This window comes from Phaseolus vulgaris, chromosome 11, assembly GCF_051622355.1.
Source record: "Phaseolus vulgaris cultivar YP4 chromosome 11, ASM5162235v1, whole genome shotgun sequence".
Taxonomy (NCBI): Eukaryota; Viridiplantae; Streptophyta; class Magnoliopsida; order Fabales; family Fabaceae; genus Phaseolus; species Phaseolus vulgaris.
Genome location: NC_143508.1, coordinates 45361793 through 45387314, shown reverse-complemented (window position 1 = coordinate 45387314; position 25522 = coordinate 45361793). Strand labels below are relative to the sequence as shown.

General features: G+C 31.3%; 2 protein-coding genes across 2 annotated transcripts; one reads left to right on the top strand and one right to left on the bottom strand.

Moving 5' to 3' along the window:
* The first annotated feature begins 4266 nt into the window (after window positions 1-4266).
* Window positions 4267-12030, top strand: PPC3 (phosphoenolpyruvate carboxylase 3). The gene is made up of 11 exons (XM_068631414.1): window positions 4267-4765; window positions 4997-5184; window positions 5987-6378; window positions 6476-6560; window positions 6959-7181; window positions 7645-7748; window positions 7835-7928; window positions 8030-8184; window positions 8911-9909; window positions 10444-10830; window positions 11479-12030. The coding sequence occupies exons 2-11, from the start codon at window positions 5017-5019 to the stop codon at window positions 11773-11775; spliced, it is 2904 nt and encodes a 967-aa protein (XP_068487515.1). The 5' UTR covers window positions 4267-4765; window positions 4997-5016; the 3' UTR covers window positions 11776-12030.
* A 5564-nt stretch (window positions 12031-17594) lies between these two features.
* LOC137825569 (ubiquitin-conjugating enzyme E2 35) lies at window positions 17595-22895 on the bottom strand. Its single transcript, XM_068631299.1, has 8 exons — window positions 22706-22895; window positions 22305-22332; window positions 21934-22020; window positions 19695-19753; window positions 18783-18824; window positions 18634-18707; window positions 17972-18069; window positions 17595-17873 (listed from the first exon to the last, which is right to left on the bottom strand). The coding sequence occupies exons 1-8, from the start codon at window positions 22739-22741 to the stop codon at window positions 17836-17838; spliced, it is 462 nt and encodes a 153-aa protein (XP_068487400.1). The 5' UTR covers window positions 22742-22895; the 3' UTR covers window positions 17595-17835.
* Between the last annotated feature and the right edge of the window lie 2627 nt (window positions 22896-25522).

Here is a 25522-nt window from a genome sequence, read left to right as displayed (position 1 = left end):
ATTAATATGTATTTTTATTATTATTTTTAAATTTATTTTAAATTTAATTTTAATTTTTAAAGTTTTTATATTAAATTATTTATAATTATTTTAAATTTATTATATCTATCAAACTACTCACAAACTTTAACACAATCATCACATCATTCACAAACTTCAATAAACTTTCTTCACAAATCTACTCTAACATACCTCAATCCAAACAACCTCACTTTCCTCTCAAATCACTTCAAATTCACTCTCTCAAATCTCCTCTTCAATCCAAACACACCCTAAGAGATATATGTATAGGTACAAAAGTACCATCTAGATTTTTTTTTACTATAGACTTATTTTTTATAAAAAAAAATATATTTGTGTGAGTTTAAGTTGTATTTTGAAATATGATAACTCCATTTTTCAGTAATTTTATAGACTAATTACATTTTCTTGGGGTTTCTTTTGTGTTTTATTTTCTGTGTTTAGATAGATTTGTATTTTCTACAAAAATATAGAGTTTTGACAAAAATGTCTTAAAAATGACTTCTTGCAACTTATACTTGTTTGATTTGTCTAATGTTATTTTTTTAACCTTTTGTAGAGCTGACTTGAAGCTGAAATTGACTTAAAAAACACGAACGAAGCTACTAAAGAAGGGAACTTAGAGACCAAAATCTGAACTGGTGAAAACCGTTTGGAAACTTGCAGTAGAAGGTCAACGAAAAATATTGACTTATGATAGATGGTCAACAACACTTGAAAATAAAAATTATAAAATTTAGTTAAGAATGTAACTGAAAATTGAAGGTCTTTGACTATTAAATCAGAAACTCATTCCAAAAGTAGAAACTTTATAAATATAACATATTAGAAGATATAAGAGCGAGAGTTTTAATTTAGTTTTTTGTTTTAGTTATCTATTTTCTAACGTTCTAAATTCAATCTATTTGAGTTCTTCTTCTTCTATTACATCTTGCTTTATCTCAATTTTACATCTTGCTTTATCTCAATTTTATTTTTTGAAATGATTTTGGTTCTGGAATTGGGTATCAGTGATTCGAAAACCATGATAGACGATGATCTTTGTTTTGGTGTTTTCTAATTGAAATCTTCTTGAGAATTCTGTTTCGATTGGAAATTGGTTTTTAATATCATAGAACCAATTGGGGATATGTTTCTTCATTATCAAGGATTTCAGATTTGGGCTCCTTTCTTTTGAAGTTGAAGAACACTAAACCACGGTTTTGGATCCCTATTTTTCATTTATGAATTGTGTTTTTTTCTTCTTTACTGCATTCTTATTCAATTCATGTTTTATACATTTATGTCATTTACATGTAAAGTTTAGATTTCTGTTTCATTTCAATACATTCTAAATTTGTTTTAATTTACATTTCAACCATGTTATGTTCTACATTTGCATTTTATACTTTATTGCAATTTACTTTTCCAATCATTTAAGTTTTTTTGCAATTTACTCTTAAACATTCTCGCTTTTTTATTTCTCGTTGTTTCTAAGTAGAATAATAAAACGGTCTAGTTAATGATTGTTAACTATAATGTTTGACTCTTAGTTCTTTTTGCAATATATTTTTGTTAATTCATTAAATGCTTCATTCTTTCTATTTCCTTTCCTATAAAACTATTAGATGATCTAGCAAACAATGTTTGTCTACATGATCCAATAATTGTATTTTACTTTTAATCGCATGATACATATTCTGTTCCAACTTCAATTACTGTAATCTTTAATCTCTGCCTAGTTATGAATTCTCTTTTTATTTTACATTTTATCATTTACATTCAAGTCATTAACAATTTTCAGTATAAGTAGACAATCTATCATACAATTGTCTTGATAACCGGTCAAGTGTGTACTTAGTCTTACATTTTACTTTCTTTACATTTTGTATTTCAAATCAAATTTCCCATTATAATTTGTGAAGTTAAGAACATTAAACAATGAATTTAAAACTTAATATTTTTGTTTGAAAAAGTGCTACTTACCGTTATCAAAATACTTTTGTAGAAATTTTCTCTTAAATTTATAGTAAAATAGATAGTTTTTATGAGGGTGTTACATGGCTTATTATAATGTAATATAATATATATTTTATATTAATTATATTGATATACATTTTTTAGCCCTTACACTATTTATAAAATATTATGATCAAATTAATTTTAAAACATTTAAACGATATTTTTTACTCACAGGAATTTTTGGAAAAAAATAGTTAAAAACAATATTAAAAAACAAAAATCAAAGACACATTTTAAATAAAAGATTTTTTTGTTAAAAATGGTTTGAGTATGAGATTTTATGTTTATTAGAGTTAATTCATTCTTGAAAATTATCTTAAGGGTAGAGGATGGCCTTAATATGCATTAGCATGAGAAGTTTTCTAATTATGTTCTTAATTAATGTAAAATATCATATTTGTTTCATGTTAAGATTCTTGTGTCTAAAAGAATATTATCATAATGAATCTTCACTTTATTTGCAGGAAAGGAAAGTATTAACTTTAGAAGAAAAACAAAGACTTTACCTGCCTTTCTCATAAAAAAAATAATGTGAATAATTATAAACCATATCTGTTTTTTCATCTATCTTCTTTATGTCCATTATTAAATTTATTTTCTTTTTATCACCTCCATTACTTTCTTCTCTCTCCATCCTTCCTTTTTTTTTTCTCTTTCCATTCTCACTTTAATCCACCCTAAATTGACTTTTTTTTCTATATTTTTACTAAGGCCTTTTTCTTATAAAAAATAGTTTTGTTTTCTTTTGAAAATACTAAGAATAATTTAAAATAATACTACTTGCAAGCAAACTCTCTCAAAGTCAATTTTGCTTTTGAAAAAACTGATTTTCATCATTAAACAATTTATGACAATTTAAAACCGTCACCAAAGATAAAAGAATAGCTAAAGTTTAGGTTCACAAAGCTAAAATCAACCTTTCAAAAGCCTAACTACAATAATTTCTTTTAAACCTAATTTTGTCTTTACTTTATATATATATATATATATGAATATAAATATATATAATTGTTTCTTAGTTAATATTTTTATTTATTTAATTTGATTTATTTGTATTTATATTTAAAAAAATGTTTTTCAATAAAATAGTAAATTTTTATTTTTTTTATTCTAAAAATAAATAATGTTTTCTTAATGTTCTGAGTAATGATTTTCAACACCGTAATTTGAAGTATATCCCCTGATACACGTTATATTTATAGAGATTTTTTTTTTTTAAATAAGTTTAGATATTGGGAGGTCGAAGATATAATATACTAATAAAATGAATTTTGGAATTTAAAGATTTAGTTGTTTCTCAAGCTTTCAAAACATTTCAGTAATAAAATTGTTGTTTTTGTTAGTCTCATTAGACCTATCAAATTATAATATTGCATGACCGACACATTTATCATCTAAAGGACAAGTCATGACCGACAAACTTATCTTCCAAAAGACAATTTACCATTACTTGTTGCTTAAATTTTAGATTTTCTTAACTCTTACTTTACTATAAGGTATCCAATTCACGATCTATTTGGTCATATATGTCAACTTGGAAACCATGCACTTAATAAATAAATCATGAATTAATTGTTGGTTATTAATTCAGATTTTATTAGTCTTAAATTATTTACTGTTATTATTGCATTAGTAGGTAATTTATGGAACCGTTAATATTCCTATTTCCTATTTTATAGCTTTCAATAATTATAATTTTATTATATATATATATATATATATATTATTGAAAATGAATGTATCAGTTCAACAGTTTTGTAAATTCGTGTAGGTTCAATCAGTTTCTACAACTTTTGTCTTATCTTATTTTCTTCCATTAGTTTCTACGTCAATTTGGTTAAATTTAAAATAAATATTTTAAAATAAGATTTTTTAAAAAGAACTGCTTTTTAAGAAGTAAATATGATTTGTTTATTAAAAAAACAAAAATTTACTTATTATGAAAATAAAGTAGACAAATATATAAAAAAACTGAAATCTACTTATTTTATTAAAAATCTTTTTTCTAAATAAACACAAACAATCTCTCACTCCATAAGTGGTCTTTCACTAATTTTAAAGTGAAATATTCTACTACTAAAAAATTGCTTACTAACAAATATTCCATTTTTCTACTAATTTAAATATAAAACAATTTAAGAATAATTATGTATAAAAGTAAAAATATTATTATTTGATTAGATGTGTAAAGGATGTAGGAATATTAAAAATATGTATATATATAACAGTTTTCTTAAAAAAAACATGTTTGCATTGAATTGGGCACTTATTTTAGAACCTTAGGCCAATGTAATGTAATGCTGCGTGGACCTTGTCGATGGTCACACGTTCTGTGAGAACCGAATAGTGAAAAAAACTACCAATGAACTACCCTGAAATAGAGAATCTTTGAAACTTTGAAGGCATATTCTTCTTTTTTTCCATTTCATGGAATTATGAGTTGCTACAAAACTGCACACTGATAAAGTCACTGTCGGAAATTAAACAAGTTGGAGAAGGTTTTGTAGTAGGACTTTACTTCTAGTCTTCCAAAGTTAGTGATAGAGAGAGAAGAAAAAGATTGTTTTCACAACCTTCTCTTTTTTATTTATTGGATATGTATCTCCTTTCTCTATATAAAGACACTCTCTGCACCGCTTTGGATCTGTGATTCTCTTACTTCTTCTCTTTCATTGGTTCTTCTCTGTTTGACGTCATCATCGTCATCTTCTTCTTCCTCTTATCCAATTGGCCCTCAACACTGGTACTGTATTAGATCCTAATGATTGTTTGATCCATCATGGTTGTCATCAAAAAGTTACATTTGTTTTGTTTTCAATAGACCATGCTGTGTTTGTTGGCACTTGCTTTGCCTTATCTACTTTGTCACTAAGTTTTCATTGGCAATGTCTCCATTGGAGATGTTGGTTTGATTTTCCTATGTTCAAGTTTTGTTTTTTCGGATCTTTCGGTGTGACCCTTTTGATATTGGCAGGTTGGGGTAGTTAGGCTGCAATGGCGAACAGGAACTTAGAAAAGATGGCATCCATTGATGCTCACCTTCGGCTTTTGGTTCCTGCCAAAGTGAGTGAGGATGACAAACTGGTTGAGTATGATGCTTTGCTCTTGGATCGGTTCCTTGATATTCTTCAAGATTTACATGGGGAGGATCTGAAGGAAACGGTGAGATTTTCAGTTTTCACTAAGCCTCTTGGATTTGGATGCTGACCCACCTTTAGTACCATGTGTCTCAATTTTGTTGTGGAACATCATGTGGTTGGTTTGGTGTGGAAAAGCATAGAACTTTACATGTGGTGAAGGATTTTGGGTACTGGGTTGAGTCTAATGGTTTGGGAAGTGTTAAGGAAACAGAACAATATGTGTAATGGAATCTTGAGGGGTTATGTTTTGGTTATTCTAGTGTTGACTTTTAGTTTTTGCTTTAAATGCTATTTGCTTCCTTCCAATTTGGCAGTTGACTCTTTGGTTTCAATTTTGTGAATCCTACACCCAAGTCTAAAGTATTTTAATTCATAAAACTAAAACTGGAGTCACAAGATCAGGGGTTAATTTCAAATTCAACCTTTGTTTATTGGAAATGTTTTGACTACATGTGTAGTTTTATAAGGAGAAAAAAGTGACCCTTCTGTCTCTTGATGGATCTTATGGCTTAATCACTCTAAGAGATCTTACCCCTTCAATAATTTTTATCTATATAATATTTTGCTTTTGTGAAGTTGATGGTTAAATGAATAAACTGTGAGATTATGAGACTTGACCATGTCAACCTTTTTTCTTTTCACTGGAGATAATCCGTACCCCTTGGTCTTTGAAGATTCAGCAGTAGATACATACACACAGTTAGAGAAAAAGAAATGAGCAATAAGAAATCTAAATGGCCTTAGCTTATATTTCAGTTTATATGTGCTTTTGCAATATTCTGGAAAACTGTTTTATGGTGATGCTTAATTTGTTCTTGCAACAGGTTCAAGAGGTGTATGAGCTTTCTGCTGAGTATGAAGGAAATCATGACTCAAAGAAACTGGACGAACTTGGAAATCTGATAACTAGTTTGGATGCTGGAGATTCCATTGTTGTTGCCAAGTCATTTTCCCACATGCTTAACTTGGCCAACTTAGCTGAAGAGGTCCAAATCGCACACCGCCGAAGGAACAAGCTGAAGAAAGGTGATTTTGCTGATGAGAACAGTGCCACAACTGAATCAGACATTGAAGAAACACTTAAGAAACTTGTGGTGGATTTGAAGAAGTCTCCTCAGGAAGTTTTTGATGAACTGAAAAACCAGACTGTTGATCTGGTTCTTACTGCTCATCCTACTCAATCAGTCCGTAGATCTTTGCTTCAGAAGCACGGAAGGTTTGTATCAATTTTTTGGGATCCTTTTTGCTGCCATATGAACATATTTACTAAAAAGTGAAGAATCTAAATTTTCATGTGTTCCTCTGACTTACAGGATAAGAAATTGTTTAACTCAATTGTATGCCAAAGACATCACTCCAGATGACAAGCAGGAACTTGATGAGGCTCTACAGAGGGAGGTGAATATCAACATCAAAGGAATTTGTTTATTATCAATTTTTATTTCGTTTTGCTTGTGTTTTTCTTGTGTTCAGTTTTGTTAAAACGAAAGCCATATATTAAATCTGTTAAGAAAAAATGTGGACTTATATTATACAAAACCACCATAGATCTTTGTGCAACTATTACCACTTTTGTCTTTAATGCAGTTGAACTATTCCAATATCTGTATACTACTTCTCTTGGTATCACCTACACTTATAAATATAGAATTAGAAAGTTCACACAACTGAAAATTTGAATGCCATATGATCCATTCATAAGCACAGAATAATAGGGAAAGTTATCTTCCTTTAATTAATCAGACGAGTTGCATCTCAATGGCATTTTCGAATTATTTTCACTTGTGTTCATGTAGATCCAAGCTGCATTCCGCACTGATGAAATCAGAAGGACCCCTCCAACCCCACAAGATGAGATGAGGGCAGGGATGAGTTACTTCCATGAAACAATTTGGAAGGGTGTACCTGAGTTTCTTCGTCGTGTTGATACAGCTTTGAAGAACATAGGGATTAATGAACGTGTCCCTTATAATGCTCCTCTCATTCAATTTTCTTCTTGGATGGGTGGAGATCGTGATGGTATGGTTCTTATCTTTGGCCAATAATATTTCTCAATGTAGAATGAGGGAGAATGTTAACAACAGTGGCTATTCGGATCCTGATTAAGAACTTAAAAATAGAATTTTTTTATGACAAGTATCACTAATGCATCTCTATTGTGATTTTTAATGCAACTCCTCCATGATTTTTAATTAACAACAAACAATAATAATAAAGCCTTAACATAGTAGATGAAATCTGCTGCATGGATCACACAATATCATGGGACCAATTAAAGACCAAAGAAGTTTCAGTGCTTGTGCTTATCATGATCTCTAAAAAGAATTGAATTTCTAATTCCTTAAGCAATGTCCAGTAAGATATGCATTTACTAATTATCTTCTATTAGTTTGTAAAACTAGTCATGATTCTATTAAGCGTGTCTGAAGTAAGGGTCATAATAACTCATGTGTGCTTAACTATGTTCAATAATATGATGCAGGCAATCCAAGAGTAACTCCTGAAGTGACCAGAGATGTTTGCTTATTGGCTAGAATGATGGCTGCTACCTTGTACTATTCCCAGATAGAGGATCTTATGTTTGAAGTAATTAATAGTTCCACGAATCCTTTGATAAGATCATTTATGTTAGTTTATCACTCTGGCACTGATTTCCCATGTTGTTTCTGTAGCTGTCAATGTGGCGCTGCAACGATGAGCTACAGGTCCGTGCAGACGAGCTTAACAGGTCTTCCAAGAAAAATGCAGTTGCAAAACACTACATAGGTGTTTACTAAAATCCTTTAAATTTAATGAATAGGTTTTGTACTTTAAATTTGGTTCACTTTTGTGCACTTTTTTTATCTGGTTTGCTTAATTCATGACAGAATTTTGGAAAGTCATTCCTCCAAATGAACCATATCGTGTGTTACTGGGTGAAGTAAGGAATAGGCTTTACCAGACTCGTGAACGCTCTCGCCATTTGCTAGCTCATGGCTACTCTGACATTCCAGAAGAAGAAACTTTCACCAATGTTGAGGAGGTACAAATTCCGTGGCTAATATTCTATCTTTTACAACTATTACAAACCATCAATGTTATGCAGCTATTTCCTCCTTTTGTGAAAATCTCCAAGACCAGCATAGTTGTTAATACAGTTTAGTTTTCTTAGTGTTTTGTTAACGCTGTCGAATTATCATCGATATTTATACTATTACTGTATACTAGATAACTTGTTCTACAAATTAATTGCTGGTAAAGAAACAAAGAACAGGAAGAACAAGGGGGTGTTATGTGAATGCTTTGTTTGTATTATGTTCCTTCATAGTTTTTTGAAAAATGTCTTTTAAAATCTCATTCCAACACATAAATTCTGAGTTTTGCATAGTTAAACGAACCACTTAAATGCTGCTGGCTTAAAATCTTTCTTGTTCTTGTAAATATATCATTTTTTTTATCATCCCTATACTATAATATTCAAACTTTACATTTTTTTATCCTTTATGTCATTTATGTTACAAAAGCATTCACATAGTGGATGATGTTTCATCTAACATTCGAGCTATGTCCATCAAATAAGAATTTTTGTAATTTGACGGGAAGGATGAAGAGCAGAAAATTTAAACATCATAACAATCATAAATAAATAAAAAAGTTACAACGACTTCAACCAAAAACCAGTATATTTGCTGACAGGAAAAAGATGCTTAAACCAAATCTAACGTCATTTACATTTTGTGAGACTAATCAAAGTTAAACTGTTGTCTAGTTCTTGGAACCCCTTGAACTCTGTTACAGGTCACTCTGTGCTTGTGGTGATCGTGCAATTGCTGATGGAAGCCTGCTAGATTTCTTGAGGCAAGTCTCTACTTTCGGACTATCCCTTGTGAGGCTTGACATAAGGCAAGAATCTGACCGTCACACGGATGTCTTGGACGCCATCACCAAGCACTTGGAAATAGGTTCATACCAGGAATGGTCAGAGGAAAAACGGCAGCAGTGGCTTTTATCCGAATTGAGTGGCAAACGGCCCCTATTTGGCCCTGACCTTCCCCAAACCGAAGAAATCAGAGATGTTTTGGACACATTCCATGTGATATCAGAGCTTCCTCCAGACAATTTTGGAGCATACATCATCTCAATGGCAACAGCACCATCTGATGTGCTTGCAGTTGAGCTTCTGCAGCGTGAGTGCCATGTCAAGCACCCATTGAGAGTTGTGCCATTGTTTGAGAAGCTGGATGATCTAGAAGCAGCGCCGGCTGCACTGGCACGGTTGTTCTCCATAGACTGGTACATAAACAGGATCAATGGGAAGCAAGAAGTGATGATAGGGTATTCTGATTCAGGCAAGGATGCTGGAAGGTTTTCTGCTGCGTGGCAGCTGTATAAGGCTCAGGAGGATCTTATAAAGGTGGCTAAGGAGTATGGTGTGAAGCTAACTATGTTCCATGGTCGAGGAGGGACTGTTGGAAGAGGAGGTGGTCCAACTCATCTTGCTATTTTGTCTCAGCCTCCAGATACAATTCATGGATCACTGCGTGTGACTGTGCAAGGTGAAGTTATTGAGCAATCGTTTGGGGAGCAGCATTTGTGCTTCAGAACACTTCAGAGGTTCACTGCTGCTACTCTAGAACATGGAATGCGCCCTCCAATTTCACCTAAACCAGAATGGAGGGCTTTGATGGATCAGATGGCTGTCATTGCCACTGAGGAATACCGGTCCATTGTGTTCAAAGAACCTCGGTTTGTTGAGTATTTCCGCCTGGTATGTTGTTTAATTTGAATATGTTTCTTGTTCTTGCTAACATAGTTTGTAAAATGTTTTTGTTGATTTTTATTCTCATAAATTCAGGCTTGTCTAGAAGCATGTCAGATGTATCATCTTACAAACGAGCTTTTAGACATGTCATGCTAATGACCATTTCAAGAAAATCATGTTTAGAACGTGTAAATTTAAATCCGTGTCCTCTAATGTAACCCCAATTGATAGTAAAATGTTTTTGCTGATTTTGGTCCTCATAATTAAACACATTTTCTTTGCAGAAATTGAAACCAAAGTTGCCACATTTGCAGGACTAACAGAAATATTAAACCACTTAGTTTTCTTTCAATTTTCTCTCTAGGAAGTGAACTTGATCCATATATTGAGATGATTTATCTGTAGACATGATTTACAGTTGAACACTATGGCACCATTTGATCAGCCTAACTGATTTCCCCACAGTGAAAAAAGCCTTGGTTGTTGTAGGTAAACTGATATTTGAATTTTAACAATCACTGTGAATCTTGTGGAATGCAGGCTACACCTGAGTTGGAGTATGGAAGGATGAACATAGGAAGTCGACCAGCAAAGAGGAGGCCAAGTGGAGGCATTGAGACACTGCGTGCTATACCTTGGATCTTTGCCTGGACCCAGACAAGGTTCCATCTTCCAGTGTGGCTAGGTTTTGGGGCAGCATTCAAACATGTTATTGAGAAGGATGTCAGGAATATTCATGTGCTGCAGGAGATGTACAATCAATGGCCTTTCTTTAGGGTCACTATTGATTTAGTGGAAATGGTGTTTGCCAAAGGAGACCCAGGGATTGCTGCTCTGTATGACAAGCTCCTTGTTTCAGAGGATCTGTGGGCATTTGGGGAGCAGTTAAGGACCAAGTATGAAGAAACCAAGGCACTCCTCCTTCAGGTAATGCTACTTTTACCATGAAATCTGACATCTCAGTTAGCCAGTTAGGCTGACATCCAGATCCGCATTACATGAAAAAGTAATATTTTCTATCACAAACTACATTAACATCCCAATTATGCTTGAAACCCTCTCTTTTATTTACCTTACAAAAACATCCTTCAATGAATAACTTAGTATAGGTTTGGGTTGATGGGAGGGATACACACATCACTATTTTTAGATGAAATTTCAATTCTAATGGAAAACAACACTGAAAATATCTAGGAAACTGCATATAAGTTTTAATCTATTTTGGACAATGCTTTCTTATTCTTTAATAAGAATTGTAGTTTCATATTGTTAACCTATAAATGCGGATCAAAATTTGGCAAAATACAGATTAAACAAAAATGAAGGGGAAAAGGTTACTTCATAATCACAACAAAAACAGCAAACACAAATCAGACAGTAAGAACCTTAAGAACGACATGCAGACAACCTGTGAAACTGCATATAAGTTTTGTCCTTAAATTACTACATGAACTCATAACACCATATGCAAGAGGTGTTCATCCTTGAAGATTGAACCATATATATATCCTATGAATGAGATGGTATGATTAGTTATTCTCCCAGAAACTGATGTTCCCTGTTGTGTGTTGGTAGGTGGCTGGCCATAAGGACCTTCTTGAAGGAGATCCACACTTGAAGCAAAGACTTAGGTTGCGTGATTCTTATATCACCACCCTAAATGTGTGCCAAGCATACACATTGAAACGCATCCGTGATCCAAACTACAACGTGAAGCTGCGTCCTCACATCTCCAAAGAGTCTATAGAGATAAGCAAACCTGCTGATGAACTCATAACACTTAACCCAACAAGTGAGTATGCCCCTGGTTTGGAAGACACTCTCATTCTCACCATGAAGGGTATTGCTGCTGGTCTGCAAAACACTGGTTAAACTTCAGTTTCTGTCTTCTTTTTTGTTCCTCTTCAATTTTCTGTTTTCTTATCAGAAATAACGAGTTTAGGTGCATGCACCAAAAGGGTGTTCCCTCCCCCCACTGTATCCATGTTTCCATTACAAGATACTACAAAGAGATAGCTACTACACAATGAGTCAATGCATGTACCTATGCAACTCATTGTTATGTTCCAATACCAAATTATGTTTTCATTACTAGTGTTCTTATATAAACTGCTTCTGTTTCACTTATTTCAACCAGCTCTTTTCTTTTTCTTTGGTACACTTAACATTTTAGCATTTTACATAATGGGGTGCTTAAGATGCCAAATATCATGTTTCCCTAAGAGTTAAAATTAGTTTATGTGTAAACCCTAAAAGGTAAAATTAACTAATTTGTTTTCCCTCTTTAAAATCTGTCTTTTAGATTGTGTGTAAAAAGTTCATTATAGTTTACTAGTATTCACATTTTTATTAGATTAAAAATATATAATTTTATAATTTTTATGAATAATTAATTAAAAATAATATAATTTTGTAAAAATAATATTAAAAAATTTATAGTCATTATTTTTAAGAAAATTTATTCAATTATTTATTTTACATAAATTATTTTTTATTTATTAAAAGGTAAAATTGTCCAATTAAAAATAAATATGAATACTTTTTATAGTTTTTTAGGTAATTTTTTCTCATTTTATAGGTAGTTTTTTTTTATACAAGTAGTTATTTTAGTTTTAAAAAAAGGGTTAAAGAGTAAAATGGTAAGAATTGTGTACACCAAATAAAATAATCCTCTTTATCAATGAAAAAAAATATTTTATCTTTTGTTATTCTTTTTCTTAGAAGTGTTTAGGAATAGATATAGATATATGCAAACATGTTTTCTGAATTCAGAGTCCGTTAATTAGAATCATATAATGAAATAGGATGATTCAGATACTATCTCAATAATTATATTTTAATATATATTACTATTTTCATTTAAATATCTGAGTTTCTGATTGTGTGAATGAAGAAAATTATTTTCTATTAAACCTTAAGAATTCCTGTTATTTAATGTGACATTTACAAAGGAGAATACAAGTATTTTTTGCAAAAAATATTTTTTTTTAATTTTAACTTAGAATGAGTGACAATAGAGCTTTCTTTTCTTGATGTACAACATTTGAATCTCTTCATAACATTTGATTATAAAGTTGTCATACTTTCTTGTTCTAATTGCTTAAATAATTATTTTTTGGAACTAAAATAAATCTAAGATAAACTCACCATCAACCACACAAGACAAGCAAATGATACAATTAGCAACTAATTAAGAATTTTATAATATAGAATAGACCATAAATAACCAACCTAATCAACAATATTTCGTTAAAATAAACAATTCCAATTTTTCATTAGAATTTGAATTCATGATTACCTTATGTACCACAGACACGAACAATGATACGACACGAACATGAATACGAAAATATAACATGAACACGAATACGAAAATATGTATGATCTCTAAAATGTAAAATACGGAGACATAGATTTGAGACACTGATTTATATATTATATAATTATGAATTATATAAATTGAAAATAAAGATTTATATGTACAAGGATGTTTCAGATTTTTTTTAGAGCATAAATATATTTTTCATGATTGGTTCAAAATGATTTGTTTCTTATTTTTATAATCATAATAAAAATTTATATAATAAATTTGAGATTTTAAAAAATTAATGTATTTTTCTTTTTTAAAATTGTGTTAGAACCGTGTAAAATTGTCAGAAATCCAACAAATATATTTTGAATTAGACATTTCACCAATATGTGTCTTACAAGTGTTGGTGTCCTGTGTCCGACACAGACACACTATTTAAAAAAAGTATCCAAGCCTCATAATTTACACCAATAAAAATAAGTAACAATCATAGTCCTAATCCAGCGATAGAAATAACCAAAGTCATTAAAAAACTAAAAGAAAAAAGCATTAAGGTATCTTGATCTAAATTCCTTAAGGTAACTAGGATTTGGTTATTCTTCTTTCAAAGGTTCTACACTACTCAAAGGTGTTTATACAATTAGTCAGTTTTAGTCTAGCTAGTAAAATAAATAAATAAAAGTAGTAAATTCGTTGGTCAGAGTAGTCCCATAACATTGGAAACTAGATAATTAACTAGAATAGAGTCTTAAAAAATTTAGGAATGAGAAACAAATATAAACAGCCTAAAAAAGAAACTTCGATCTCTAGATTAAAAAAATAAAATTACAACTAATATAAAAAATACTTTAAATATTGGGTCAATACCAAAAATTAAAAAAGTGAAGTATATAAACAACACAATTTCTAGTTTTGAAACCATGACAAAGTGTATATAGTAGAATACACTTATATAGGAACTAAAAATAATAAGATTATAAAAACTTTATTAGATCAAATATAGGTCATAGTAGTTTAAAATCTCCTGTAAAACTAAAACATAAGTTATTTAATGTAAAATAAATAAATTAGATGCATTAAAATTAAAAAGTGAGTTTGACTTAAAAATTGAAGAACTTATAAAGAATTAGAACATCTAAATAAAGCAATAACCAGAACATTAGAAGTTAATAAAATTAGAAATTATCTAAAAGGAGAGTTGTTAGTCCTTGTAACTTTAGCTCAGGTCTCAAGAAACATTTGAATATTCATGTTTGAGGTGAGTCTTATTGAGGATAGATGTAGAAGACAATCTCTAAAAAAAAAAAATAGACTCGAATTTCAGGAATATTCTTTAATCTTATGTTTGGCTTGATGTCTTGACTTTGTGTATTATCTAATGTTCTCTTACTTCTTTATCAGACATTTTAGTTTATCTTTGTAATGATCATTTTCTTTGACACTCAACAATGCTTATCAGATGAAGTCAAATGTCTGCCTAATATTATTTTCATTCATTCTTCCTTCTCCTACAGACTTGTTAATCAACAATTTCCTATCTCTAATAGATGATGTCTTAACATATGTAACTTCATGCTTTCTTGGTTTAAGTACTAAATCAAAACTATAGGGTGTTAAACTTTTGCTAATCAAGAGTTAACTTCACTTAACTAAGATTAACACACATGATAATCTCTTTAAATTATGGAATGCATGTGGATAGTTCCTCAAATACATGAAGATATAACGATGACATAAGAAAAACAATGGTTACTTAGAGAAGATGCACATGTAGCGCCACCTTAGAAGTCTCAATGATCACAAATGTGTCTTGAAATCCTAAAAGAGTCAAATGGAAGATTCCAACTCAACCATAAACTCAGGTGAGTATCATGTGCTAGTTTAGGAGCTTCAAAAGATACTTTTTCTTTACATTCTTTACAATGGTTCCTCAAGTTCTAACCATCAAGTACTAGTCTCTCTTAAGTTTTTCTAAAACTAATAATTACTCAAATACAAGTAATCTAGTCTTCTCGTCTAAAGCTTGAGATCTTCCTCTTGTGAGCCTTCATGGAATCTCCTTCTTTTATTAGTTTTTGTCATGCTTCTTTTATTTATTGTTTTTTCTTTTCTTCTCTTTCTTTAACAAGTTCTTCTCCATCCTTATTTATAAAATAAGTTGATTGAATCTTGTTTATTTAAAAATCCAAAGACTGTTCTTTTATTGTATAAATTTATATTGATGACATAATTTTTAAACTATAAAGAAAGTTTTACAAAAAATAAAATAAAGTTTTAAAACCTATATAAGAAAATTTTACAATTTTTTTAAATAAAAAAATACTAGTTGTTGTAAGTATGAAAGAACTTTTACTAATTAATTTAAATTTTTCTTATAAATATTTAGAAAAAAAAAATTGTCTAAATATATTTTTATTTAGGAGAAGACCAATGCGAAATGTTTGGTTAGAATGTCAGAACACAGAATATATTACTAACACATTTGATTTTGAATAAAAGTCCCCTATTACTTGATTCTTTATTGAAATCATTTTCTCGTTCTATCTTTTACATGCATGCATCATATCACTCTCCATTCATTCAAGATCACGCTATTGGTTTAATCACTATATTCTGTTATGTCAGTTCATCATTGTAGGAAGTAATATTGATTTTGCTCATAATTAATCTTTATAATAAATTTTGATTATTTATATTTAATATGTTACTCCTTTTGATTAATTTTTTATTTATAAAGCTCGAACTTGAAACTTTTTTTAAGAAAATCGAATTCTAAGTTGGTTGATGATGTTAATTTGTTACTGCTTAAACTTTTGCCTAAACAATGAGATATAATTGGGAAAACAAAAAAACTAACCCATTTATCTAAGTCAGTGAAGGAACAAAACGATGATGATTCGAATCAATAACTTGGTAAAAGAATATATTCTTATTTATATCTTCTGTGTCTGTCATTATCTTTTTGTACTTTGCACATCATCATTTTTTTACCCTTTTCTCTTACCAGTCATTAAGGAAGTGGAAAAGGGTAAACAGCTTTAAACTAGTAACCGTTAGCATAACCTTTAGGTACCTTCATCCCATATAGGGAAAGACAAATCCAACAATTGCTTCAAAATCTCTCCATTGCTTGAAGTCATGTGCATCATTCTTGTCTTCTCTCATCCTTTGTTTCTTACATCATCTACCTCTTTGGACCACCACAACTATTGTCTTCTAAAGCTTGCATGTTGCTTTTTACGTTTGCATTTATGAGACTTTTAAGAGATACAGATAACGGTATCAGTAAAAGACCTAAAAAACCAGTACACCCTTTACTAGTTTATAAATCCATGTTTGGAAGATCTTATTTGAACACAAACCACATGCTTATTTATGAAAGTGTTATCAACTAGGCCTATTCCAAATCCACTTTCTATCTTTGGAAATCCCAAATATATACTATTTAAAGATACTAGATAGTGATGATAAACAGGTTTAGATAAATTTCTTTATAAATCCTATATTAAGAAATACATAAAAAATTATTCATAAACTAACTTGTATAAAATTGCTCATAAATTATCGGAATTTATAAGTTTTAACTCATACATAAACTAACTTTATCTGAAGAAACTTATCTAAATATACCCTTCCACTTGTGACATCTCATGGGACAATTGGAGACTCGTTTCTTTTGATGCAAAAGATCACAAATGAATTTGATCTCATCATCTCTCATGAAAAGTCCTTCCCATTTACATAATCAAGTACCCTAACAGTATACTTACGAAACTCAACTCTCTAAAACTTGTGTTACACTTTGGTTACAGAGGCAGTAACAACAAAGGATAAGCGTTGCAGCGTGATATAACTCTCCCTATACAGCTTTAGGTGTATGTAACAATGATATCAACCCAAATCTTTCTTAATGTTTTTTGTAAACCCATAATATTCTATTGGCCAAAAACAAAACTAATATCTCAAAGTTCTGGGATTCATTTAAAGATATGACATCTACTAACATTTTTCTATACATACTTTCGACGATATACATTTATCCATCAACCATGCTGCATCATGACATTCGTTACCAACCCAAATGTTATTGTTAAAAAATACATCACACCAGAATATTTTTGCAAAACCCTTTGGAAAATTCAGCTCAAGATGTTCCCATTCAACATGATTTGCCCACTGGTCCCGATTACTGGTTCCCGTGTTCAGATCTTTAACCCTCAAAATTCAGACTTCGTGGCCACTGGTAATAATTATTCACACTCAGGACACAAATGACTACACTTCAGAACCAATCCTATTGGTTACTAACTCAACAAAATCTTGACATGGTTCATTGAGATAAACAGAACAGAAACTAAATCGCAAATTTTGGCCTCTGATGTTGAGAATAACAAATTACTTCACAGCCGATGATTGACGCACGTTCTAAATTGTTAGATAGGTAAAAGATAAACACATCTATTCATACAAGTTTCAAGATATAGCAGCTCCCAAGAGAAGAAATTAACAGGTAACTGGAAGCTGCAAGGGATATTGACTCCAACAATTCATAGATCCTCTAGATTTCCAGTATAAAATGATGGTTACAATTGTTATTATGGAGCCATACTTGAACCTTATCATCAGGCGTCACTAGCATATAATCGGGTCCATTCCTTCGCTGCAGAGTTCAATGCCACATTTTAATGAGAACATGGAAGTAGTACGAATTGAATTCATCATTATCAGCTAATTCTTTATAAATCACAAAAAATATACCTGTTTCAACAGCTTCGACCTCACTAGATTTCCAATGCTTGGCAATGTTTTCAGAAAGTGGATCATCTGGGTTTGGTGCGCTCAATAGAGCTTGAATGCTGGAAATGCCAACAGCCTCATATTATTACTCTTTCCAACTAATAGCAGATTAATAAAATAGTTTACATTGACTTGCCCCCACAACATTCTTGCTGTGTGGCTTTCTACTTTGTCATGACAAGAGCCAACCACCCCACAACATTTACTATTTCTACTGTTTCCTGTCTCCTAAACATTCTTCATACAGGAAAAATGAAAACAAAAAAATTAAAAGTAAAAGTTGTTTTTTATTGTTTTTATACAAACTTTTGAAAACAGAGAATAAAATAAAAATAGAAAACACTTTCTCAGATTCAAAAGTATGACGAGCACAGACAATTATTTTATTTTCACAACAAAAGTTTTACCAAAATAAAAACAACAAATTATTCTTCCATACCAGCCGAGTGATTTAATATATGGGTTTTCCAGGTTTGCAAATTAGTATGCATCAGTATTTTTCTACATATGCATGATCACATGTTTTAGGAAATAAATTAAACTTTTATTGAACCAACTAATACTAGGCCTGTCGCTCTTCAGGATAAACTACCATCTAAGAATAGCCTAAAAGATAACAATACCTTAATAGAACAGTACGAATCTGAAGAGCAGGACTCCACTTATCTTTCAGAATATCAAGACATATTCTGCCAAGCTAAATTAACAAGAATTTGTGAGAAAAATAACACTACAGTAAAAGAAAAGAGAATTTAGGAAAAGTAAAATGCACCTTATCAATGTTTGGATGATATATTTTTGTTAGAAACCGAACCTGTGAAAAGTAATGTGCGTTTAAAACCATAATGGTATCAAAAGCAAAAAAATAAGAGGACACTGGACAGGGGACGAAAAGGCACTCAAGAGAACCACCATGCAACAAATAAACATAAGAGCTGTACGTATACTACTTCCTACCATATCTCAGACCACAAAGGAAAGCTCCAAAAATATGACACCAAAACTTACAAGAGGAAAGATTTGAAGTTAAAGGAAATAAAAAGGACATTATGATATTAATATAAGTTCCAGTGTCAATAAGGGAAGGTGTGAAGGAAAATACAGAATAGAGCACAAGCCTGTTAAAACCTATTCTACTAGATCTCTAAATACCAAAACCAAAACACAGTTTGTTACACAATTGCAAGGTATAGGAGTTTAGTCCCAACCTTGGAAGCATGGCATTCTAGTGTGGGGTTCATAATCAAATGGTATAAAACCTTTCTACGATGTTGCTTAATAGCAAACTGGTGGCGCAGGTAGTGATGCCAGCTTTCTGCACAACCAGACTACATCTGCACTTGACTGTGGAGCATGATGAATTTTAGGAGCTATTACGAGGTGTTGAACTTGAGTTCCACAATATAAGTTTATTCAAATGTGGGTTTTATCCGGCTCTCCACCTACAATGGCTAGCTTTTGTGGTATGGTTCTTCCAACATTCTTATGAATCTTATTGCAATAAACTAAACATCTTAAACTATGATCAGTTATACAGCTATGATCAGTTATACAGCTATGATCAGTTATACAGCTAAGACTTCATAATTTAGTTTCGTTCATTTTGGTGTACAGGAATTCAGCAGAAACATAACACCAAAGGAATACCAAGATGCAATTGAAAAGAATAATATTAAATAAATACCTTCGGAGCAGCCATCGGATATTCTTCTGGCAAAAATAGTTCTAACTTAAATACTCCTCCTAGTAATACAAACAATAAAACATGCAAGTCAGTAAGAACTTGAAGGACATATTTAAGAAAATAACAGAATTATAAATATCATTGTCATCAGAGATATTAAAAGTAAATAAGGCAATAACAATCCATTATTCCCAAATGCAGGATTAGGATCAAGAAAGAAGTAACTAGCATTTGATCTACAAAAAAAAAAAAAAAAACTACTGCTTTACTTCAATGTTGCAAACAATGTTGTGAACATTAACATCCTACTTGGGATTGGCAGAGGGCAGAAGATAGTGAATATAACATAGAAATCAAGGAATACAATAAAAGACAGCAGAGAAGATATCTCAAAGAAAGGCCAGAAGAACCCAACACAAGTTTTCGGGAGGGGAGGAGAAAAGGAAAGAAAGAGGATAAAGAGAGAGAGAGAGGCCTTGGCTGAACAGAACATAATAAAGAGCCTTGGTTTGATAAAAACAGAATAGAGGTAAAATCACCCCTTGATAGAGAACAAAACAGAGTGCAAAGAATAGAAAGGGTTTTGAGCAAACTGCAATGAAAGAAGAGAAGGCAGAGCTCCAAGTTGAAGTTGGAAATTGCAGAGCTGTGATAAGGGTTTTGATTGAAGTAATAAAAGAGGTTGGAGAGGGCAGAGAGACTGTGAGACTGAGATGTAATTAGAAAATGGGATAGGGTTAAGAAACTGGGTTTGGGTGAATCAGGTTATGCAACCCGACTCAGAATACCCACATTACATTATCAGCAAAATAACATGATTCCACAATTCTGCTCTGATCACACTTCAGTCCCACTATGATCCCACCCAGGAGTGATCTTATGGAGGACTCAGCTAGGAGAAGGGTAGCAAGATTGTAAGATCGTGCAAGCTTACAATTTAGATTGCAATCTTGACAGCTTTGGATGCAAATAAAACTAACCATAATCAGAATCTAAGCTATTAAAAGAAAACCCCCCATCCTCACAAGTAAACTACAATGATCCTTTCCTTTTTATATTATATTATTTTGGCAGGAAACATTTCAAAATTTCAAGATCCTGTAAATATAGTCAAGCATAATAACATGGAATAAACAAGAATAAATATGAATAAGTGATTATACCCTTAAAACTCAAAGGTTCTAAAATAAAACTTGTTGCTAGATAACCACGGAAAGAATTTAAATTAATAAAGAGATGCAAGTATAAAGAAACAATTCCTCAACTCGTATTCTACAATGTTTAAATCTATACTAACAACTTCAAAAGGAATGCAAGTAAATATTCCAAATTGAAAACAAATCACCACGAGTACATGAGAGAAGAGACCCTTTCCTAAAACCCAGCTTGTAAGTGGAAAGCTTGGTTATCAAACTCCCAATTTAACTAATAAAGTTGTATAAGCAAAATGCTGCCCAGAGACCTTGCAATTTCATATTTCGTCCCATATCACGAACAGTACACACAAAAGAACTACCAGAGAGTAGCCCACAAATAGAGTAATAGTTTGTTTGGTTTTGCAAGTATACCACAGGTAGAATAATAGTTTGTGGCCAGAACCACAGGAATAGTTTGATTGGCTGGTTCAGCATGTAGACCACAAGTTGATTAACAGTAATCTGTTTGACTTGGCAAATAGGCTATAACTAGAGTAATAGTTTGTTATGTTTTTGGCAAGTAGAATAATAGCTTGTTTGGTTTTGCATTTTGCATTTTGCAAACCAAAACCCATCTCTGTACATGATTGAATGTTTCAAATCATAATTGCCTAACTTTTAATCTGAAACAAGTTAGGTGAAGAATGTTAACAGAAGCAACAATAAGTTGGAGTATTAGAGAAAACACACCAATTCAACATATATTCACTTTTCAGATCACTTTGCTTCATATTCATTTCAACCAAATCAGTTTTATAAAATCATCTAAAACAAACTTTGGAAACACTCACCAAACGCATACTAAGGCAAACTCCATGGACTGAAAAATAAAAATAATAGAACGATATTTCTATGGCAAAAAGTCATTCCCAGAAACTGTAGAACACAATTGCTTACATGAATTCTCCAGATACTTCCTAATTCTAAAAAAAACATACCCAATCTAGAGGAATTTTTTCCCACGTTACTAGTATGTAGTTTAAAACAATATAAATTGGAAGTATTCGAAGGTAGAAAAATTATGCTGCCAAACCCAAAACTACCTTCGTAAGGTGACTGGGTTGGCCCAAGGATCATCACATTGAAATATCTCATATTGTCTTCGGAAGGGGAAGCGCTAATTCCAGGAGCTGCATCAGCAGATCATAATAATATCAGAAACTGGTAAAACCAAGTAATCAGCAGAATGAAAACAAAAGCATAAAACATCACGACCGTTGAATAATTATATAGATCATTAAATTACCAAGGTAATATTATTCAATATATCTAAGACACTAAATTAAGCTAAATAACTACATAAGTACTACCAATTCAACTAAGGACGAACGAGCTTATATAGCACTACAATAAACTGAGAACAAAATTTTAATATAAAATAAAAAAAGGGGGAAGATTTCGAATAATCAGTTACCTGGCTCACTGAGCAAACGCTGAGTTTCCTGTTGAAATAAAGAAAAAGAAAACGTTTGAAACATTTACATAGATCGAAATTCAAATATAAAAATTTAAAACCCCAGAAACACGGTTCATTTCCAACGAATATAAAAAGCAAAAGGGTAGTTGAATCCCCAATATTTAGCTCCAAAGACGTTTCAATTTCATGTGCTTTTCAAAAAAAATTCATTCACCACTGAATTTATGCAAGAGGGGAAAATTCGGGAATTCACACACGATAGCAAAGGGCATGGAAGAAGCAGAAAAATCATGATTGCAATTCGAGTTTCTTTCGTTTTATCAGCCACCGAATGAATCGATTAGAGAAACTGAAACTGAAATTAAAATTGGGATATCAGCGAGCAAATGGATGCGAACCTTGATGATTCTTCGAGGAAGATTGCTGTTGGCCATTGTGGAGCTGGATTGCAAAGCGCGCAATAGGGTTTCTAAAGAGAGGGAGAGAGAATTTCTCTCACTGGCATAGATATATGAAGAACGCTGAGAACGATTATAACTTAATTCTCAATTCAGAAAACCCTTAATTAGCATGGAAGAAAGTATTAACAAGAAAAGGAAGGTTTAATGGTGTTTATAATCTAATTATTTATTTTATTTTGTTTTATTTAATAAGTTTTTCTTTTAACTTTTCAAAATACATCAATATGATCATTTTCATTCAATTAATTAGTAATAATAAAATCGTTAACAAATAAAATTTCAGTTTTAGTTACGGTAGTTCTGATGAGAACGATAATGAATTTTAATTAATAATTAACTAAATTTAACAAAAATTAATAACTAACAATAGAAAAAGTAATTATATCTTCAATTTAATTTAGTACATTAAAGAGTTTAATGAGTTGAGTGAAGTGGAACCAATAAAGTAAAATGTTTATATATTTAAGTATTTTAATTTTTATAATATTATTATTAGCTTTAACATAGGTGTTTTTTTATTGTTTATTCGTATTTTTTATTTTTATTATTTATATATATAATATTAAAATTTAATAAATAATGTTATTATTCGTATACTTATATTAACAATATAAAATTATAATAATTTTAATAAATATGAATATACATGAAGAAGATATATAAATTATCTAAATACATGATATATTACTAAATTTACAAATATCTTTAATTTTAAAAATAAAATTGAAAAAAAAAATCAATTTAAAATAGAAAAACAATTTTCAAAATAAACAGGTCAAAACTCAAAATCAACTGTTTAATTTGAATATCAAATTGAAAATTAAAAAACTGCCAATAACAAATTTCATAAATTCGTATAATAGCAATTGATAAAAAAATAGTTTAAAAAGAGTAGTTTACCATTTTGTGAGACTTATGTAATGTTTAAATAAAAACTCACAATAACATGATTTTCTAGAAAATGGATCATGATTTTTTTTCTTAGACTATGGGGAATAAAATTCTAAAAGTTGCTTGGAAAACAAGCAATTAAGGTAATGGAAACTAAATTTAATTTTTAATAGCACCCTAAGGTAGAAGATTTGACTATGTCTCCGGTTGAACGCCTCCTCCTGGATCTACCTCTTTTGAAATCAGATCCATGTCTCCTTATTGCGCTAGAATAAGATTTCGTTGGGACAAAGGGCGCCCTACCTGTTGATTACACTCCGACGATCAAGTCAGTTAGGGCTCACCAAAAGTAACAGTTTAGAAAAGCGCACAATAAACCGTGTACCTTTACCTGAAGACTCAATCTCCTTTTATCAACACACATGCAACATGCAACAACTCTCAATGGAGATAAGCAAATATCAACTGAAAATAATCACATTAAACTTTTATCTCTAACAAAAAACCATCTGCCATGGGCACCAATGATCTTCAAGTGCTAACTGCAGGCCACTTTTTGTTACCAATGCACCTCCCTATCTTCTTAGGGTTAATAGCAACTATCCACATGCAACAAAAAAATATTGACACGTAATAATAACAAATATACACAATAATAAAAAATATTATATTCACCGCCCCATATATATCTATAAGCATGTGTACATAAAATTATTTCGCGCAACGACCTTATTGTACGCTTTGGGCCCATCCCTGGAAGAAGACCATTTACGCAAGTCTTACCCAAGCCCAACAACCGAGTTGTCCCCCACTCTACCCGAGAACTGAGCTCTGATCAGTACAGTAAGGGAAGCTAAATTTAAGTTTTAATAGCACCCTAGACTAGAAGATCTGGATGTGCAGGGGACCTGGTCCCAATATTCAATTTCTCTTGTAGGGATGTTGTGTGTTTATATATTGTATTATTTGTTTATATATTATTTAAACTTGTAGAAATATTAGATTTTCATGGTTTAGTATTTAAGTATTTTTTTTTAATGTTAAATAGAATTTTGAATATTGTGGATTGTGTTTTTGAATGATATTGTATGATGAAAATGGAATGAAATTGAATTCATACATTTGGGATAATGTATGGACTGATGTTTTTATGTGTATTAAGTATTGATGCCTATGTGGTAACAGAGATCTCCGAGTTGCACAGATGATCTAAGTCACACAGACTAAGATATCAGGTGGTGAGAAGTTGATGGGGGAGTTCATGCACACCGTGACATATGAGATGCACGACTTGGGTTGTATTGAACTTACCATGATCCTTTCTGTTGGATTCACTGGTAATCTTTGGATCAGATGTTAGTCTCTGGTAGGACTTACTTAATAAGGGTCTTCCGGAAGGCATCAAATGTTATTTTGTTTGTTGAATATCTTGGATGTGTAGATCCATGTGAGATCTATGTGATTGTTTTATTGTTGGGATTTGAAGAAGATTGAATAATTTGAGAAATTGATCACACAATTTGGTTTTCTCTTTTGATTTAATTGTGTATATTATAAAATTCTATTTTCACTAGCTTACCCTTCATTTTCTTGTTGTGTTTGAACTGCGATGATTGTACTACGTACACAAGTAGATGATCTTACAGGTGTCAGAGGGTCTGAAGAGCTTTAGGGTGTTGATTTTGAAACTTATATTGTAAATATTTGTATTTCTATATGTCCTAATCATGTATTAGGAATGTTTTGAAAAACTCTAAGTTTGTATAGAAATATGTAGAACCTGTATTGTATTAATCAAACGTTATTTTCTAGGGTGTTACATTTAATGGTATCAGAGCAGTTCATCCTTAGGATAACCTGAGG

Bases quoted from the DNA above. Each gene is read 5' to 3' on its own strand.
- PPC3 (XM_068631414.1), top strand. From the start codon at position 5,017: ATGGCGAACAGGAACTTAGAAAAGATGGCATCCATTGATGCTCACCTT. The intron at 6,379-6,475 runs GTTTGTATCAAT...TCTGACTTACAG, and splicing joins TTGCTTCAGAAGCACGGAAG to GATAAGAAATTGTTTAACTC. The intron at 7,182-7,644 runs GTATGGTTCTTA...AATATGATGCAG, and splicing joins GATGGGTGGAGATCGTGATG to GCAATCCAAGAGTAACTCCT.
- LOC137825569 (XM_068631299.1), bottom strand. From the start codon at position 22,741: ATGGCCAACAGCAATCTTCCTCGAAGAATCATCAAG. The intron at 22,021-22,304 runs GTAACTGATTAT...CTGCTGATGCAG, and splicing joins GCGTTTGCTCAGTGAGCCAG to CTCCTGGAATTAGCGCTTCC. The intron at 18,070-18,633 runs GTATTGTTATCT...TGGCATTTCCAG, and splicing joins ATTCGTACTGTTCTATTAAG to CATTCAAGCTCTATTGAGCG.